Source organism: Scardinius erythrophthalmus (genome assembly GCF_964197995.2).
Source record: "Scardinius erythrophthalmus genome assembly, chromosome: 7".
NCBI lineage: Eukaryota > Metazoa > Chordata > Actinopteri > Cypriniformes > Leuciscidae > Scardinius > Scardinius erythrophthalmus.
The window spans coordinates 9,678,654-9,697,100 of record NC_138227.1 but is presented as its reverse complement, the minus strand read 5'-3'; the positions used below and the strand labels follow the sequence as shown (position 1 = coordinate 9,697,100).

General features: G+C 36.4%; 1 protein-coding gene across 1 annotated transcript in view; it reads right to left on the bottom strand.

The window, feature by feature from the left end:
• Positions 1–171: 171 nt before the first annotated feature.
• epha4l (eph receptor A4, like) overlaps positions 172–18,447 on the bottom strand; it is a 40,619-nt gene continuing 22,343 nt past the window's right edge. Inside the window, exons 5-17 of the mRNA XM_081371334.1 lie at positions 17,706–18,041; positions 12,414–12,538; positions 12,033–12,192; positions 10,463–10,577; positions 10,087–10,139; positions 9,873–9,986; positions 9,605–9,790; positions 4,710–4,771; positions 4,054–4,263; positions 3,343–3,492; positions 2,950–3,143; positions 1,714–1,875; positions 172–1,616 (exon numbers count right to left, since the gene is read on the bottom strand). Of these exons, the coding sequence (XP_081227460.1) occupies positions 1,502–1,616; positions 1,714–1,875; positions 2,950–3,143; positions 3,343–3,492; positions 4,054–4,263; positions 4,710–4,771; positions 9,605–9,790; positions 9,873–9,986; positions 10,087–10,139; positions 10,463–10,577; positions 12,033–12,192; positions 12,414–12,538; positions 17,706–18,041 (1,982 nt within the window). The 3' untranslated portion in view covers positions 172–1,501. The remainder of the gene's footprint in view (positions 1,617–1,713; positions 1,876–2,949; positions 3,144–3,342; positions 3,493–4,053; positions 4,264–4,709; positions 4,772–9,604; positions 9,791–9,872; positions 9,987–10,086; positions 10,140–10,462; positions 10,578–12,032; positions 12,193–12,413; positions 12,539–17,705; positions 18,042–18,447) is intronic.

The window sequence follows — 18,447 nt, the reverse complement described above, 5'->3', positions numbered from 1 at the left end:
AACACTAATGTTTAAGATAACCCTTAAAAAAAGAGTGGGATAACTCATAAAATACAGTAACCATCATCAACTCATGGAAAGGATGTCATACTTACTATATATGGATGTTGTACAATGGATATGCATTTTTTTCTGGATAATTATAGAGCGTTAACTACAAACAATTTCTTTGAAATTTTATTTTAAGAACTAGATACAAAAAGATCATAAATAAAGCTCATAAGTTAGGTGCACCTAAATGTGGAAATACAGAAACTGTGAGATTCCTCAACCTGTTACCAAACCATTCTTAAATGTACTGCTGTTTTACAATGTTAAATTTACTGCAACATGACTATTATGCTCACTGTGAAAATTAAATACATTACGTTAACATCTTTTTGCACATGTAAAGGGGAAAAAAGGAAGAAAATGACAGAACTTAGAAGCTGTACATGAAAATGAGTGCTGGTATTATATACATCATGAAGAAAACAATTAAAAACATCATATGTACAAACAAAATCCTAGATTATGTACAGTGAAAAAAGTTTTAAAAATAGATCTGTGACTATGAAATTCTTGCAATGATTCAATTCAGCAGTTTCGAACATTTTATCAAATTACATACACAGATTTAATTATTTGCGCATGACCTCTGGTTGTAGATTCAATGGTACTCAAAAGGTAGAGACATGGAAGTAAATTAAATGAAATTGAAAAGAGGGGAAAATAAAATGACTAAAGGATTGACAAAAAGAAACCAGGAAGAACCGTCAGATTAAGTCATTTACTTTGCTACTTCAAAAATGCAAAGATTGAATACACAGAACATGAGTAACTCAAGACTAAATCTTATCTGGATCTATCTTCTCATTCCCTTTATTTTTTTCAACAAATAAAGCAAATTAATTTTCCATTCAGCAATGCCTCTAAAAGCTCCATCTGGCCTTCATAAAACAAACACACACTGTCCAAAAGGTCTGTTAGATTAGTTTACAATGGCTCAAAATCTCCCGAGGCAAAAGATCCGTTTGAATTTAACGTTCAAATTTGATCCACAGGGAACAATTCCTTCCCGCTGATGATGACGATCGGCCATCCTGAAAAGATCCTGAGGAGAAAGGCGTCGTTGTCTGTTTGCACTTAGTTTAAATGTTTTTTTCCACTTACACAAGAACACTTCCCAAACTTTCTCCTGTCAAAAAATACTGCCTTGCTGCCTGGATCAAGAGGGTCAGAAACATCTCAGCCGGAGAGATGCATTAATTCATTTTAATTGTCGGCAAAAGGCCAGTTTAAAAATCCTTAGACATCATGAAGACAATCAGGGAAGAAAATGAAAAAAAAAACATCCTCATAAAAGCACAAAGCGGTCCAGAAAAGTGCAGTTTAGCTCATTCATTCTGATCTTCATACCATTCATATTCCATTAAAGTGCAAGAGTGATGTGAAATATTCCGTCTCTCTTGTAATTCATGCTAACCAACATGATGCATTGTTTTTTTGCCTTCGTCACAGATCAGACAGGAATCTTTGTGTCTTGTCTTCGATGCATTCCAGACAATAAATCCTGCACGCTGCTCAGGATCTTCCTCTGATGTGCACTGCATGAGATTCCCATTTTGGCCAGATCCCTGTAAAAGAGCAGCACAGGGGATATTTGTTAAGCTATAGTCATCTTCGAGCTCATCAGGATGTGTAATTAGGTTTGTAATGTGTTGTGATGCTCACTCATGACTCATGGGTATGACGCTCTCTAAGCTGCAGTATCCTGCTGTGTTGAAGTTTTCTCTGTATTGGTCAAGTCCAATGATTTTCAGCCATTCCTCTACAGAACCCAAAGAGGGGGCAGAGCCTTCAGAGGGGGCGTGGTGAAGCATGGATGGGTGGGGCCTGAGGGCAACAACATTACATAGTATATTTTATTCCAGGGAAAATGAACTTGCCAGAATTTGTGTGTGTGTGGCATTATGCGTGTTTGCTTGTTTTGCTACTCTCATAGAGATTACATTTCCAAAATGCCCCAACAGCAAAACCTGATTAAACTTTATAAAGGAACTGAATAAAATCATAATTTTTATAAGCAAATGACAAAAAAAAAGCTCATTTTAGGGTTAAAACTGACACAAACTACTGTTCACTACTGTTACAAGTTTAGGGTTGGTTAGATTTTTTAAAATGTTTTTTGAGTCTTTTATGCTCACCAAGGCTGCATTTTGTTTTATTAAAAAAGTGTGAATTATAATTACACATTTAAAATTACTTTTCTATTTGAATATATTTTAAAATAGAATTTATTCCTGTGATCAAAGCTGAATTTTCAGCATAATTACTCCAGTCTTCAGTGTCACATGATCCTTCAGAAATCAGTATAATATGCTGATTTGCTGCTCAAGAAATCAATGTTGAAAACAGTTGTGCTGCTTAATATTTCTTGTGGAAACTACTTTTTTATTTATTGTTTTTTATAGAAAGTAAAAAAAAAAAACCTGCATTTATTTGAAATAGAAATCTTTTATAACAAAAATGTCTTTACTGTTACCTTTGATCAATTTAATGCATCCTTGCTGAATAAAAGTATTAATTTCCAAACATATGTATGCTATGCATGTATTACAAAAACGTGGTCCCATTTTACATACTGCTAACCGGGTTCTCTTTTAACTGTTACTCATGACGGGATTTAACAGAAGTTAACTAAAATGCTTTCTGAAACATTTTGGGCCTCAATGGCAGATTAAATTTTGCAGGCCTTAGAGTTAATGTACAACAAAGATAAGTCGATAAATCCCCAGAAGAATAGATAAACCTAATAAAAGTTCATAAGGGATTTTTTTTCTTGTAATAAATATCTACAAAAGCCAAACACATATTATAGGATTTGAACCAAAATACACCCACAACAGCAAAAAAAAAAAAAAAAAGTGAATGTAAAGTACCAACGAGAATAAAAGTGTTGATGTGCACCTGTTGGCGTCTCCTGCCGTCCTCTTGAGCGTGGCAGGATTGCGTATGAGTTTGTCCAGCATGTTGACTATCTGGCTGAATTTGGGTCTATCCGCGCGTTCCCTCATCCAGCACTCCAGCATGAGCTGATGCAGAGCCAGCGGGCACTCCATGGGCGGCGGCAACCGGTAGCCTTCCTCTATTGCCTTTATCACCTAGGAAACAGGAGAGAGGAAATGAGTGGCTGATCTTTCTGAACTACCGCTTTCAGTTGGTTTGTATAACTTGGCATGGCACACAATAGCACGATAAAGCAAAGTATTAATACTCTTTTAAGTGTACCATGGGAACGCCAGCGCAGAAGGCATGACAAGCTGTCGTAATTAATTAGATTTGTGGTACAGTGCCACTTACATCCTGGTTGCTCATGTCCCAATATGGTCGTTCGCCATATGACATCACTTCCCACATGACGATGCCGTAACTCCACACGTCACTGGCCGAGGTGAACTTCCTGTACATGATGGCTTCTGGAGCCGTCCAGCGGATTGGAATCTTCCCTCCCTGTGATTGACAGGTTCATGTTCATGTTAAACAGAATTAAAGCCTGTTTACACCATAACTATAACTAGAGTCCACACCACCCATCTTTAAAGCAGGATGGATTCTGATTGGCTGTCAATGTTTTTATCGTTCATCAGCTGGATGAAATCGTTCTGAAAGTGATTCCAACAATATTGTTTCTATGTGCCGTTATTGTTATAGTTCTGGTGTCGACTCTGCTATTCTTCTATATTTAGAATGATTTATAAAACTATATCTTTATCATTATCATCACAGTTATCATCCTTGGTGTGAACGGGCCTTTATACAACAGTAAATTCCGATCAATTAATTTGAATAAGTGACATTCCCAGAAGGTTGAAATTCCATATAACTGTGTTGGAACCAGTGTTATTATTAACTAAACTTTAACAAAGATAAAAGAAATAATATAATAATAATTTATTGCTCATTGTTAGTTAATGCATTAGCTAACATTAATGATTAGGACCTTATTGTAAAGTATTAGTGTTGTTACCTATAAATGTAACATTGTAAATGAATAAATGTAAACACTCGTACCCTGGTAGTATAAGCTCCTTCTGGTTCATCTTCCAGCACTCTGGACATCCCAAAATCCGAGACTTTGCACACCAGGTTGCTGTTTACTAGGATGTTGCGTGCTGCGAGGTCCCTGTGAACATAACTCATGTCGGAGAGATATTTCATACCGGACGCGATTCCTCTCAGGATGCCCACCAGCTGGATAACGGTGAAGCGACCGTCATTCTTCTGAAAGAGGAAGCAACACTTCAGACCTAAATAGTGACACCTTGACAAGAATCAAAGTTGCTCTACTCGCGATTACTTTTGAGTTATTTAGGATGGGGAGAAACACAATCTATCTATCTATCTATCTATCTATCTATCTATCTATCTATCTATCTATCTATCTATCTATCTATCTATCTATCTATCTATCTATCTATCTATCTATCTATCTATCTATCTATCTATCCATCTATCCATCCATCCATCCATCCATCCATCCATCCATCCATCCATCCGTATGTATGTATGTATGTATGTATGTATGTAAGCCTAAATATATATATATATTTTTTTATCCAGAGAATGTAAAAAATGTTAAATGAATTTGAAAATGAATGCAGAATTTAAGATATATCTTTAATTTAAATGTAGAAACATACTGAATAGACACACAAACACAATCTTACTCTGAGAAACATGTCCAGTGAGCCGTTCTCCATGTACTCAGTGATAATCATAACTGGCTTGCCTGCAATGAAAGAGAGACAAAAAGAGAACAATTAAACTAAATAAATTCAAGTTTATATATAAATCAAACAAATCTAGCCTGAACAATCGTGGAGATTTGTATTATAGCATGTTAATGCCTTCTTAGGATGAATCATTTTGTTGTATTCCTTATTTGTAAGTTGCTTTGAATAAAGGCGACTGCTAATTGAATACATGTAAATCTATTTAAAAAGCACTAAAACTTTCCCACTGACAGTTTTTGAATGCCAGAGATGCATTGGGCGTATGCAACACCGTTTCTTGAAACTTCTCATACATCGCACAAAACTCAGTTTCAACCAACCAGATGTAAACACTAGGCACAGAACATGAAATTCATTAATTCAAACAGAACCAACACACACTGACAGCAGGCCTGCTGATTGACACTCACCAATGGTCCTTTCCTATAGAGGAAGTGCGGTAAATAAAGCTCGACCAGACACATTGTCGGCCATCTTTGTTGGGCTGGCCTTTCTGATGACCTTGAGGCGAGTTTGACTGACAGCTCTTCCAGAGTGCCTGAGGAGCAGGTGACCTCTGACCCCTCACACTCACTGTCTGAGTTTCCCAGCCCCGCCCCTTTACGCCCACCCTATTAGAATGCTAATGAGGTGTTTACTGACTCTGTCAAGTTTTGCGTGTATGGTTGTGCCTACAAGTATGTGTATGTTTGACAATGAACTCTGCAAGACAAGGGTTAGAATCTCCATCAAAACATAAATATTTTACTCATAATTTCAAAAAACAAAAACACTGATAACTTGCATTTGGAAAAAAAGAGTACCAGGAGTTATACGTCAAATAGTCGCAAAGAAATGCTGTTGAATCATTGATGAGAGATACTGAGAGGCCCAGTAATACCACATTGCCTTATTTACATATTTATATTTACTTCATACTAATTTACATTATGCAAATGAAGTATTCAACTCTATTAACTCTGCTGTAACACAAAGCAGGAGACTTAAGACGAGGTATTCACCTGTTAGAAATGTCTCCCACCAATTTAATTTACTAAGGAATTATAAATCAATGGTTTTGATGTCGCCTGCTGCTCAAGACATGAAGTTTCTTTCAGCATGTACAGCCGAGTGTGGGAAATAAACACATAATACACAAATAAATAACATATATATATATATATTTGTGTGTGTGTGTGTTTGTATTTATTATAATCAACATATACAAACAAATATATTATAAAATATTAAAAATATATATTTTAATATGTATATATATATATATATATATATATATATATCAATTTATTATATTATATATAAATTGTGTATATGATTATATTAAAATATATATTTTGAACATATTTTTAAATAACATTAACAACATTTTTAAAACATATTTGAACTTTTTTATATTTTATAATATATTTGTTTGTATATGTTGATTATAATAAATACAAACACACACACACACACACACACACACACACACACACACACACATATATATATATATTTAAAAACAATATAAAAATCACAATATATGTAATGACATTTTGTTTCTGACATTGCAAATCTTTTAATTCAACTTTTATATATGTTCATATACACAATTTATAAATAATATAATAATATAATATATAATATAATATATTTATATTTAATCTAAATTTATGTTATGACATTGTGTTTGTGACATTGCAAAAAATAATCTTTTAATTAAACTATTTATTTTTTTATTACATTCTCTTAGGGATAAACTAGTGCTGGTTTACTAAACATGAAATGACTTTAAGAAAAGTGAGTAAACAGAAAAATAAAGTAGAAAGAAAGCCAAGACGAATAAGAAGTCAAATGTGTAGGGTGTGAAGGCTAACTTTCTCTATCTCACACACACACACACACACACACACACACACACACACACACACACACACACACACACACACACACACACACACACACACACACACACACACACACACACACACACACACACACACACACACACACACACACACACACACACACACACACACACACACACACACACACACAGCAGTGGCTGTAGGTTAGAGATATAGGGTGACACTCTAACCCCCAAACACATTTAGGCCTGACGAAGTGATTAATGAGTCTGCTGTGCTTTTTAGCTCACATTAGCCCCTCGGAGCGGCCCACTCCATCTGGAGACCACAAGGGTGAGTGTGTGTGCATCACACAGCAGTTTTTGTCAGGACACGCTCAGCAAGCAAACACACTGATAAGCTGGACATGCATACATAAACACACATGATGATCATTAGCACATCAAAAGGAAAACGACATCACCAGCCGGTTTCTTTAGGAGGTTTAAGCCTACTTAATATCCACACTTATGACCATGTAGTGTTCTGGATAGGGTTTCACCAGCCATTCCTAAGTTCTTACATTGGAGCGTAAAGTACAACCTAGAAGCTTAGTAACAACTAGTTAGTTTGTAACTAACTCTGTACTTTATTTGGTTGCACCATTTGTTCTTAAGGCAGAAAGTAGCCAGAAGGTGGTAAGCTCTCTGTTAATGTAGGGGCATACTATGATGTTTACCATCAATGATCCAATAGCAGACTTCAAGTACTTGAGCAGATGTTGTGTTTAAATGCTGTTTATCCTTGATTGTAACTTTTTTGCCTCGTAACAAATGGTCAAAAATACGTTTCCATTAAATACAATTCTACTTAAAGGGGTCATTATTGAGAATTGAGAAATCAAAATTTCCTTGATCTTTCGACATATAAGAGGACATTGTACTATAAAAATATCCTGTAAGTTTCAGAACTCAAAACTTCTTTATAAGTCCAAAAACTGGTCAGCTAATCCATAACGGTAGATGATGGTATCCATGACGTTAATCCCTAGTGGAAAAATTTGTATCTTCTGAAGCGAAACAATAGGTGTGTGTAAGAACAATCCTAAGGGCCAGAATTACTAAACAGTAGGGGTGTAACGATTCGTTTTAACAACGATTCGATTCGTATCGTGATTCGTGGTTGTCGATATGATTCAATGACGATATTGGTTCATTTAGAACGATACGATCCGAAACGATTCAGTGACTTGAAATCGATTCAGTGACTTTTTAGCCAAAAATTCTTATAAGGGAATCAGGTATCAATTAATTATGGATATAAACAAACAAATAAACAATTGTGATTGTAATTGTGATTATTAATTACGATTATTACAACATTGAATGATGTTTTGAATAGTTTGGCCATGGGACCCACATTTCCCTATGGTCATCAAGCCGCGACCCACCTTTTTAGGAATTATATAGGCCTATTATAATACATTTGTTTACACAAAAATTGTTGACACACAAGTTCTGGCCCCCTTTACTTAACATAAAAAAAATAGTACGAATATGACAAATACTGATAAACAATAGGCACTGCGAGCTATTAAATAGCAGTCCCAAACTAGTTTTTGTTAATACAATCTTGGTATGAGCCACCACAGTCATATAAAAATATACAAAATAACCAGTAAGTGGCATTTTGTTATGGAAACAAACAACAATTAGGCTACCATGGGGTGATACACAATACTTAGAAGAACTGGTAAAGAAACATGGAAACTGCTCCTGATAAATAGCAACACACATGATGTACCAATAACGTAACTTACTAATTTACGACGTTGCATGCTCGTATTTCTTTTGCGCTTTAGTGAAGTGATACAGCGCACGCCGGCACATTTGCGCGTGCAATTGAAGAGTGCGCGCTACTGCAGTATAGCGGCTGAGGACAGGAAAGTCCATTTTTCTGAGGTGAGAGACTTTGTGCTGCTTGACTGTTGTCGCGCTGCTGCTGTCACAGATAGGCAGACTGAATCGAGTAACGTTTAACGCCTTTATCATTAAAAGTGCTAAGAAAAAACATCCATATAAAGTCTGACGTGCTTAAATCCAATGCGTTATTTCCTAGTATCGATACAATCGATTCATTGCCTTTTAAAACGATGTTAGATCGATATATGTCATCCGGAAGGCCAACTTGCCGAGCACAGATCGATGTAGTTGGATCATAAGAATATAAATCGATACATCGATGTAGCTGATGAATCGTTACACCCCTATTAAACAGGGAAAATTAGCACGAGAGTGCAATCCCATAAAAGTGCAGATGGAAAGTTCTGTGTGTGATCTACTGACGACGAGGAAATGAAAGAACACAGACGCAGTCGGATCATTTCCATAATGACCAACGCAATCTACCAGTTAGTGTCTGGTTTAAGACATGCTTTTTTAGGACGGTAAATAATGGCGCAAATACCAGTAAATTGACTAGCGCAAACCTTCGTAAATCACCTTGCATGATTCATTTGAATACTCTCCTCCCATAAATTTTGCGTCTAAAAGGGAAACTCCTACAAACGCATATGCAATAAGGTCAGCCGCAAAATAACTGTGTCCACACCTTTCCAGCGCTAAATGTCTAAAGATGTCGAAATGTCTAGTCTTTTTTAAGGGTTTGCACTGGAGCAAGCTGTTAGTAAATCTGGCCCTAATATTTGAACTAATTGAACTATAAATCATCACTTCTGATCTACAGTCATATGAAAAACCCAAGCGTCAATCGAGCGGCACCCATTCACTTGCATTATATGGACTCACAAAAATTGATTACTATCAAAAAAATCTTTGTTTGTGTTTATCTGAAGAAAGAAAGTCAAATACATTGGGGATGGCATGAGGGTGAGTAAATGATGTGAACTATCCCTTTAAGGCAAGTCAAACCTGATGAAGACATCCCAAATTAAAAATGACTGCAGAAGACAAATAAAAGCCCTTGATGTCAACATTGACTTACATTTGGTGACCACGCCCTCCAGGTGAATGATATTGGGATGTTCAAACTGGCCAATGACACTGGCCTCGCTCAGGAAGTCCAGCCTCTGCTGCTCGGTGAACCCCGCCTTCAGCGTCTTGATGGCCACACAGATCTCACGCTTTCCAGGAAGTTTCAGACGGCCACTACACACCTCGCCAAACTCACCTGCAGTCACAGTGAGTCATATTTACATGTATCTCTCATCAACAGATGACATGCTAAAGACATAAAAGGATTGTTAACGTACCGATGCCGATCACCTTCTCGATCTTGATACAGGAGGTACTGATTTCCTTAGCGAACTCCCTGATGGCCTGGTTGGGGTCTTCGTAGGTGAAAGGGTCCACATATATTCTCACCCCTGCTGGCAATTATTATTATTATTTTTTTCAAAAAGGTTTGAGAATGGAAAACTTTCATTTTTTGTTCCAGCTGTGGACTAATAAAAGGTGTTTGCTTACCTGGCTTCAGGTTTTTCTCCTCTGCCTGTTTAGTTTGACTGTATTTGCTCCTCCTGAGATGAAAATATACACAATTATTTAGCATTTATTCTTTTATACTGTAGGTCTATCAGTGTTGTTTTAGTATTATTTAGATAATATTTATTAATTTTAGTTTGTTTTAGTAATATTATGAGCTTTTGTAATTTTTATTATGACAATGTTTTGTTTTGAATATTTTTATTTCAGTTTCAGTAAGTTTAATTAAAAATGCTATCTAAAATTCATATTTTATTTTATTGCAGCTTTATTTCAGTTAATTTTGATAGTTGTAGTTTTATTTGACAATATCAACACTGGTCTATTGGTACAGAAAAAATAGCAGATGTTCTGTCACCTTTTGGTGATGATGAAGGTAATGATGAGGATGAGGAGGAGAACCACCACACATCCGGCCACCAGCAGCAGCAGCACAGCAGAGCTCATGAATCCTCCAACAACAGGAGCTGTGACTGAGAGAGACACAAACACTGCATTCATATACACAAAAAAGTAGAGCTGTCACTTTGGTGAAAAAATCCTGTTCGATTTTTGAGACATAAGTGTTCATTGAATCGATTGTATAATCGATTTTCCATGTCTAAAGACGTTTCCATTTTAAATGCAAAATATGGGCAAATCCACGGACAACGAACAGGCATTAGGACGAACGTAAAGAGGGCGCTTGAGACGCGCACAAGTCTGCAATATTCCTGATGATTTATTGGTGTGAAGTTTCGTGCACAATGACAAACAGGAGTGCAACATTCTCGAAAAACAATAAGCAGAGTGGACTGCCATAGCATAAATGAAAAACATTGCCTCAGTCTTCAACATGGCTGTGTTTACGATTAGAAATGTCAAACAAATTTCACCTACGTAGGCGATTGTAGACGCGTAGCCCGAATTTGTATCTGAATGCATGAGACTGTCTGCATACCGGCAGAATTCACAGTTTTGTAGTAAAAAGAGACGCATTATGCAGAAAGATAATTTGCTGTTATGCGTGTTTGTAAGAGCCTGCAGTTGCTGTCTGACGCGCGTTCGCTGCGGGCGTAGCAGTAATGTGACGAGCTGGACGCGCTCCGAGAAAAGACCGTTAAAATCGATTCCCTATTGTCGTTTTCGAAACTTGCGTTGGTTGGTCCAATCGATTGTGCAATCGATTTTCGAACGTAAAGTGACAGCCCTACAAAAAAGTGCTAGGAAGAACCTAAAAAAAAAAACAAAAAAAAAACTTTCTGTTCTCAGTATGAAAAACTGTTTAAAGAACCTTTGTCACTATGAAGAACCTAGTGGTGCACGATTAATCAAAATAAAACTGAAATCGTGATATGGCTTAGAGGAATTATCAAATCACAAGTCTGCGATTTATTTAAATAAACACATGCGCTGCATGTTTCAGAGTTAAGCGCAGAACTGTGGTAATTTACATTTGAGCAGCTCATGATCCTGTGTATTCTTTTTATTTAGTAATAATAATAAAAGTAATAATAATAATAATAAGAAGAAGTATTATTATTTTATAGTAATATTGATATATAATCAAACTAGGGCTGTCAAAACACAAACTTTTATGTTAGATGCGATTAACAAACATTATTAGCCAAATTGTAGTCTTACAAATAAGCCCTTTTTTAAACAGCTTTCTAAAATGCAAATGTAATTTTTATCAGAAATAATTTTTGATTTTTTTTCCCACATCATGCAGCCTATTTTTAAGAGTGTGTGTCTTATTTTTAAATGTCAGGCCTAAAATATTTCCTACTTTTCATCAGTTTAGTCAGCCTCCAATGCCAGTGACTAGCAATTAAACAGATTTCGAATATAGTTTTTATTCATTTTATTTGAGTAGTCTAAATATATCTGATTCTAGATCATTCCAACTCATTCAAAAACACACTGTTGAATATGATCTGTACACCCACCAGTGTTGGTGCTGAACTCGAAGGGGGCGCTGAACTCTCCGTAGCCCGCGGCGGTGCGAGCGCGCACGTGAAACACGTAGGAGGTCAGCGGGGTCAGATCTTTAATATCAGCATTACGAGACATCGTCTTTACGATGCGATAACTCCTCTCATTCTGATCCTGAGATTTAAAAATAAAGAGAGAGACAGAGAACGGAAGACAAGAGGAAGGTAAGAGCATTTGAGGGCTATTTTAACTCCAATAAAACTTCACTTCCTGTTTATCCAGACAGCAAGTGTCCATAGGGGATTGCTATATTGTCTCTTAAAGGAACAGGGCACCTAAAATTTAAATTCAGGATGAACTTTAAAATACAATAGAAGATGTTTCCCATAATTCACCTTCTCGTAGTATTTAACCTCATATTCCAGTATGACACCATTGGGCTTCTCGGGTTCGTCCCAGAACAGAGAGAGCGTGTGGCGGGTGATGTCCTTACTCTCAACAGTCATGACCGTAGAGGGAGCTGAAGAGAGACAGAAGGAGTTAATATTTTTATAAAAGGTTTACGTTTACTAAATTTGACTTTTGTCAGGTTTTCCTGAGACATCTGTCTTTCTTTCTGTCTATCACATCAGAAACAAACAGAGAGAGAAAGGATAAACCCAGAGGACAAGGAGACCTTTTCTTCTTCTAAACCGCGGATTTGGAGTTAAGACCGCTATTGTCTGTTTGGTCTCTTTTCCCCCCGAAGCTGTTTTTGTTGAGGGTGAGAAAGTCAAACAGACAGAATCAGACACAACAGAGATGTGCATTGACTTCTCTGCTTTTCCAAAGACACATCACACAGAGTCGAAAACACAATAATAAAAGAGAAAAACAGCAAAAGAAAGTGAAAACAGAACTGGGGGGTGTGAAGAAAGAAGAAGAAGAAGAAGAAAAGCTCCATCTATTATTTTCCTCTACCAAACAGAAGAACTCCAGATATCTAAACCACAGAAAGCTTGCCATATTTCCACAGAATCCAAATGCTGTCTTTGGCGAAGTCCTGCACATCCCCTTCTGTGTATTTTGGCTAATTAAGGGTGTTCGTTAAATCAAGCATGTCTATTACTATTGCTCATATTTGGAGTTGAACAAACTTCTAACTCTAAGGCCACAATGTTTCAGAAAACGTGATCTTTTGTCTTCACAACGTTTCAGGTGACTTTATTACCTTTTTATTACTTTTTTTTACATGTGCTAGATGTTCTATGTGCATAATACTCTAGTGTGAAATATAAAAACTACTTAGGAACAAACTAGAGCATTCAATCAATCACTAAAACTACATCATTCAAGTAGTTTTAGTTCCTAAAAACTACTTAGGAACAAACTAGAGCATTCAATTTTACATGGGCAAACTCACACTTTCTTCTTCTTCTTCAAAAAAGAAAAGAAAATGCAAACAAACTAGCATGACTTTCAGCTATCTAACTATTATCTCTATTTAACATATTTTACCATATATTGTCTAATTTAAACATTTTAATCTAAACTGAAAAAAAAGCTTGTTGTAGGGGTTGCACAATTCAGCCAAAAATTGTGCGATTAAATATCAATAAGACTATAAAATAATAAATGTAACAATTAAAAAAATGTAATAAATAATTAAATATTGTTATTATTAAAATAATAAACTAAATAAGAAATATTACTTTTGTAATATTTCACTGTAAAATAAAATAAAAATCTAGTATTTAATTAAAATAAAATATAATATTATTAAAATTGCACTACTAATATTCATTACCTGTATTAAGTTTTCATTTTCAAACGTTAAACCATCAAGCTTTTATTTTGAAGGAAAACTGCAGGAAGCGCTTAAAGCTTCACTTTTGTTGACAACAGCTGGTTTATAAGCGCTCATTAAAAGTTTGGGAAGATGATTGGCACATTATAAACGCCCCAAACTCAGAGCAAATGCAGAGATGAGTTCATGCGGAGCAGCATTTACTGTGAACCGAGCCGCTCTGAGACACTAAAGACACATGATGATGATCTGCACGTGTAAATGAACACAGTGATGTGCTCCACTCTGAAACATGCTGTGAATGTATTTAATTAGATTACAGTCTTTGTGATTTAATAATTGCACTAAGCCATAACCCGATTTCAGTTTTATTTTGATTAATCATGCAGCGCCCTACTATCCAGACCAATTTCCCCCCACAATCAGCACAGAAAATGTACAAAAAGTGCACAGATTCATTGTTGGCCTACCTTTTAACATCCTAAATTCAAGTGCTAAAGCTAGAGTTTCATGCATTAGCGTGTGTGTGACTGTTAAACAATTGGATCCCCCGCCAGCTGTAGCAGCAGCTCGACAGCGGCCCTCTTCCATCTCACAGATCCGTCTTCCTCTGCCAGGCCCGACAGACTAAACGTGATTTAGGGGCGTCCCTCGGGGGACTCGGAGACGACCCCCTCCAGCCAAAAACACAGGGGTCACCGCCCCCCTTCAACCACCTAACACACTCATCTCTAACACACATCCATCATGCCGTCTGCTCTGACAGATATGGGCCGTAATGGAGTTGTGGGTGTGTGTGTGTCTGGCTGAGATAACGTCAAAGGAAAGATGAGAATCTGCGCTCGTTCATCATTAACACTCAAGCTTTAAGATTTATGTTAAGATTCAGTACAAATGATTTAGGAGCATCATACTATATGCTCATTTGTTTAAGCCTTTAGAACATGCTGGGAGAGTCAGAATTTACATAATACATACTTTTTATTTATAATATTGTTTTATAGAAACACATAAGCTGAGAATTGCTGTGTATAAAATTTAAAACACCCAGCAGATGAGCGATATGATATGCGTCTTCATTGCTCAAATACAAATTTCACATACAAAGTTTTATAATAATATTTGATAACTGATCAGACTTGGTTGTAAAGGTTTCTTCAAAATAAACACAAATACAATTGTTCAGAAGTTGCATATATTGTCACAAAAGTCTCATTATGCGCTGCAGTGATGCTGTATCGTTTGTTAGCAAACAGTTATCTGTAATACAAAATAATTGTTTGTTTTTACTCTTATTAGAGGCGTATGAATGATTTAAAAAGTGAATCAGATTTATAAAGCAACAAACAGCATGTTACAGTATTTTTTACCATGGTTAAGGAGGTTTTACGCAGCTTCCCATTCCATGAAACTTAAAAAAATCTGACTACGACAGCAGGAATATATTAGAGGTGTGAATCTTCAGTCATCTCACGATCCGATCCGATTCCGATTCTGGGAGTCACGATCCGATTCCAGAACGATTCTTTATCTACCCCCCCCCCCATTAATTCATTAGTTTACATAAGTAATTAAGTAGTCTATTTTTTTTATAATTACAAATAAAATAAATAAAACATTAAAACAGTTTTATTTTAAGAATTTTAAACTAATATAACTTCAAACCATATAAATAGCAAATAATAAAGAGAAGCATAGAAACAAATGACAAAGAAACAGAAGAGTGCTTTCAGTATTTAAGATTATCTGAACATTTTCCATTCAAGAACTGTGAGTGATTTATTTTCATCATACTTTTGTTTTTTACTTTGACATCTTTTTAGACTGAGATATCTTAGATATCTATTTAGCTGCATTCACGCTCAGATCTCTTTTTAAATACAAGTAGTAAAGTGGTTTGTCCTCACCGTTTAATCCCTTAAGACATAACTTGCTGTGTTTACGTTCATTTTGCACAAGTATAAACCACTTACACGGAGTCGCACAGCCGCATGCGCGAGCAGTCAACACAAAGCGCGCATCAGCATTTGAAACTGAAAGCAGCCTTCTGTTAGCGAGGTTCATATTTTAAATATATAAGTCCACTGCATTCCAAACCACATAAACGATGACTTCGTAGAGCATTTTTAAGGAGAATATCGACGCGCGAGACAGCACACTTCAAGTGTAACATCAAACAGAGCGCGCGTCTCTCACAGCGCATCATGTACAATGAAGCCTGTGAATGTCCTTTTAATTCGTTTCAACCTTTCCGAACTTTATTAAATATTATTTTACTGAAGGTACGTGTGTGGGGAATGGGAATTGTTGGCAAGCAGAAGACGGGTGTTTCTAAAGCAAACTCTGCGTCATATCTGGTTATAAACTAAGCTCAGAATCGATTCTGAAATTCTCAGAATCGATCCAGAATCGTTGGAGAGAGAATCGCGATGCATCGATGGATCGATTTTTTCTCCCACCACCACTAGAATATATTGTGTTTTGTGTATTAAATGTCACGTCAGTAGCATCTACGTTAAAGAGCATATGTTAATTATTGTAAATATACACACACAACTGCCCAGTGCACGTCTAAGTAGGACACATATATTCAGGTCTTCTGTTCTGTAGCCAAAGGCACGTCAATGCATGACAAAACCCCACCCTTCCACACTACGCCCTACACCCTACACCCTACACTCCACACTCCGATCCCTCAGGCTGATTTACAGGCTTGGGTTGTCACAGAAAGTTCCGGATCTCCAGCTAACGCTCTATTCCGATGGAAACCCAAGACACCATCAAGAGCACAGACCGCATATCACAAGTCGGCAATTACACACACACACACACACACAGTCATGAATCAAAATAGAGTGTATTTGACGCTCTACATGTGTGTGTTTGTAATGGAGCAGAAAGGTCATGCAGAAGTTCTCCGTAGGTGATTAGGCGATTGAAATTGAACCTTGTGAAATGTTTTCTCTGAAGATTAGGTGAGAAATATAGTAGATTACCAAAAGTTTGAAATAATGAAGTTTTTTTTAAAACGAAAAAAAAAAAAAAAAAAGTCTCTTCTGCTCACCAGGGCTTCATTCATTTGATCTAAAATACAGTAAAAACAGTAATATTGTGAAATATTATTTCAAATTTAAAATAACTATTTTCCATTTGAATATATTTTAAAATGTAATTTATTCGTGTGATCAAAGCTGAATTTTCAGCATCAAATCAAGCTGATTTGCTCAATTACTATTGGTGCTCAAATGTGAATGGTTCTTATTATTTATGTTGTAAACAGTTTTTGCGGCTTCATAATGTATACAAAAACAAAATCAAATTCCTTGCCAAATAGAAAGTTCAATAGTATAAATGTCTTTATTGTCACTTTTGATCAATTTCACTTTTCGATCGATTACTAAAATATTGGGCAGATGTTGAAATGTTAAAATATTGAACCATTTTAAACAATGATAATAATCATAAATGTTTCTTGAGCAGCAAATCATCATAATATACTGAATTCTGAAGGATCAAGTGACACTGAAGACTGGAGCAATGATGCTGAAAATTCAGCTTTACCATCACAGGAATAAATTACATTTTAAAATATATTACAGTGGAAAACAGTTATATTAACTTGTAATAATATTTCACAATATTACTGTTTTTACTGTATTTTTGAACAAATAAATGCAGCCTTTGAGAGCAGAAGAGACTTATTTTAAAAACATTAAAAAATATTAATTATTCTAAACTTTTGGCCAGTAGTGTGTCACATGCAAACATGACGTCTGATTAAATTTGAGCATGTTTGGAGACACACACACACACACACACACACACACACACACACACACACACACACACACACACACACACACACACACACACACACACACACACACACACACACACTTACCAGCCTGGTTGGTGGTGAGTGTGACGGACACGGCCTGTTCCAGGCTGGGGTTGTGTTTGGACACCCCGTTGACGGCCCAGATCTGGAAGGTGTAGTTGGTGTGCGCCTGCAGCTGGTGAACGGACACCCGCGTGGAGCGCAGACTCAGACGCTGCGGAGAGTATCGCACGTCGTCCCCGCACAGCGCGCATCTCTGTGTGTCTCGCACACACTGCTTACACACCACGTTATAGGTGAGATCCTGACGGCCTCCGGAGGAGAGGGGCGGACTCCATTCCAACAGCACCGACGTCTCATTGACATTAGATATCAGATTGTGTGGAGCGGATGGAGGACCTGCGATAGACACAGAGAGAGAGATAGATTTAGAGTCTGAGTGCATATCCCTCACATAAAAATAGGCTGCAATTCCATTTAGCTAGAGATATACTGGAAAATTGGTTTATTTTTAAATAACATTGTTGCACATATGTATGTTTCCACAAAAATATTAAGGAGCACAACTGTTTTCATCTCTGATAATAATTAGAAATGTTTCCTGAGCAGCAGATCAGCATATTATGCTCATTTCTGAATGATCATGTGACACTGAAGAGTAATGAAGTTGAAAATGCAGCTTTGATCACAGAATGAATTACATTATCAAATATATTGCAATAGAAAAATGTTATTTTCAATCTGTAATAATTTTTCACAATATTGCTGTTTTTACTGTATTTCTGATCAAATTAATGCAGCCTTA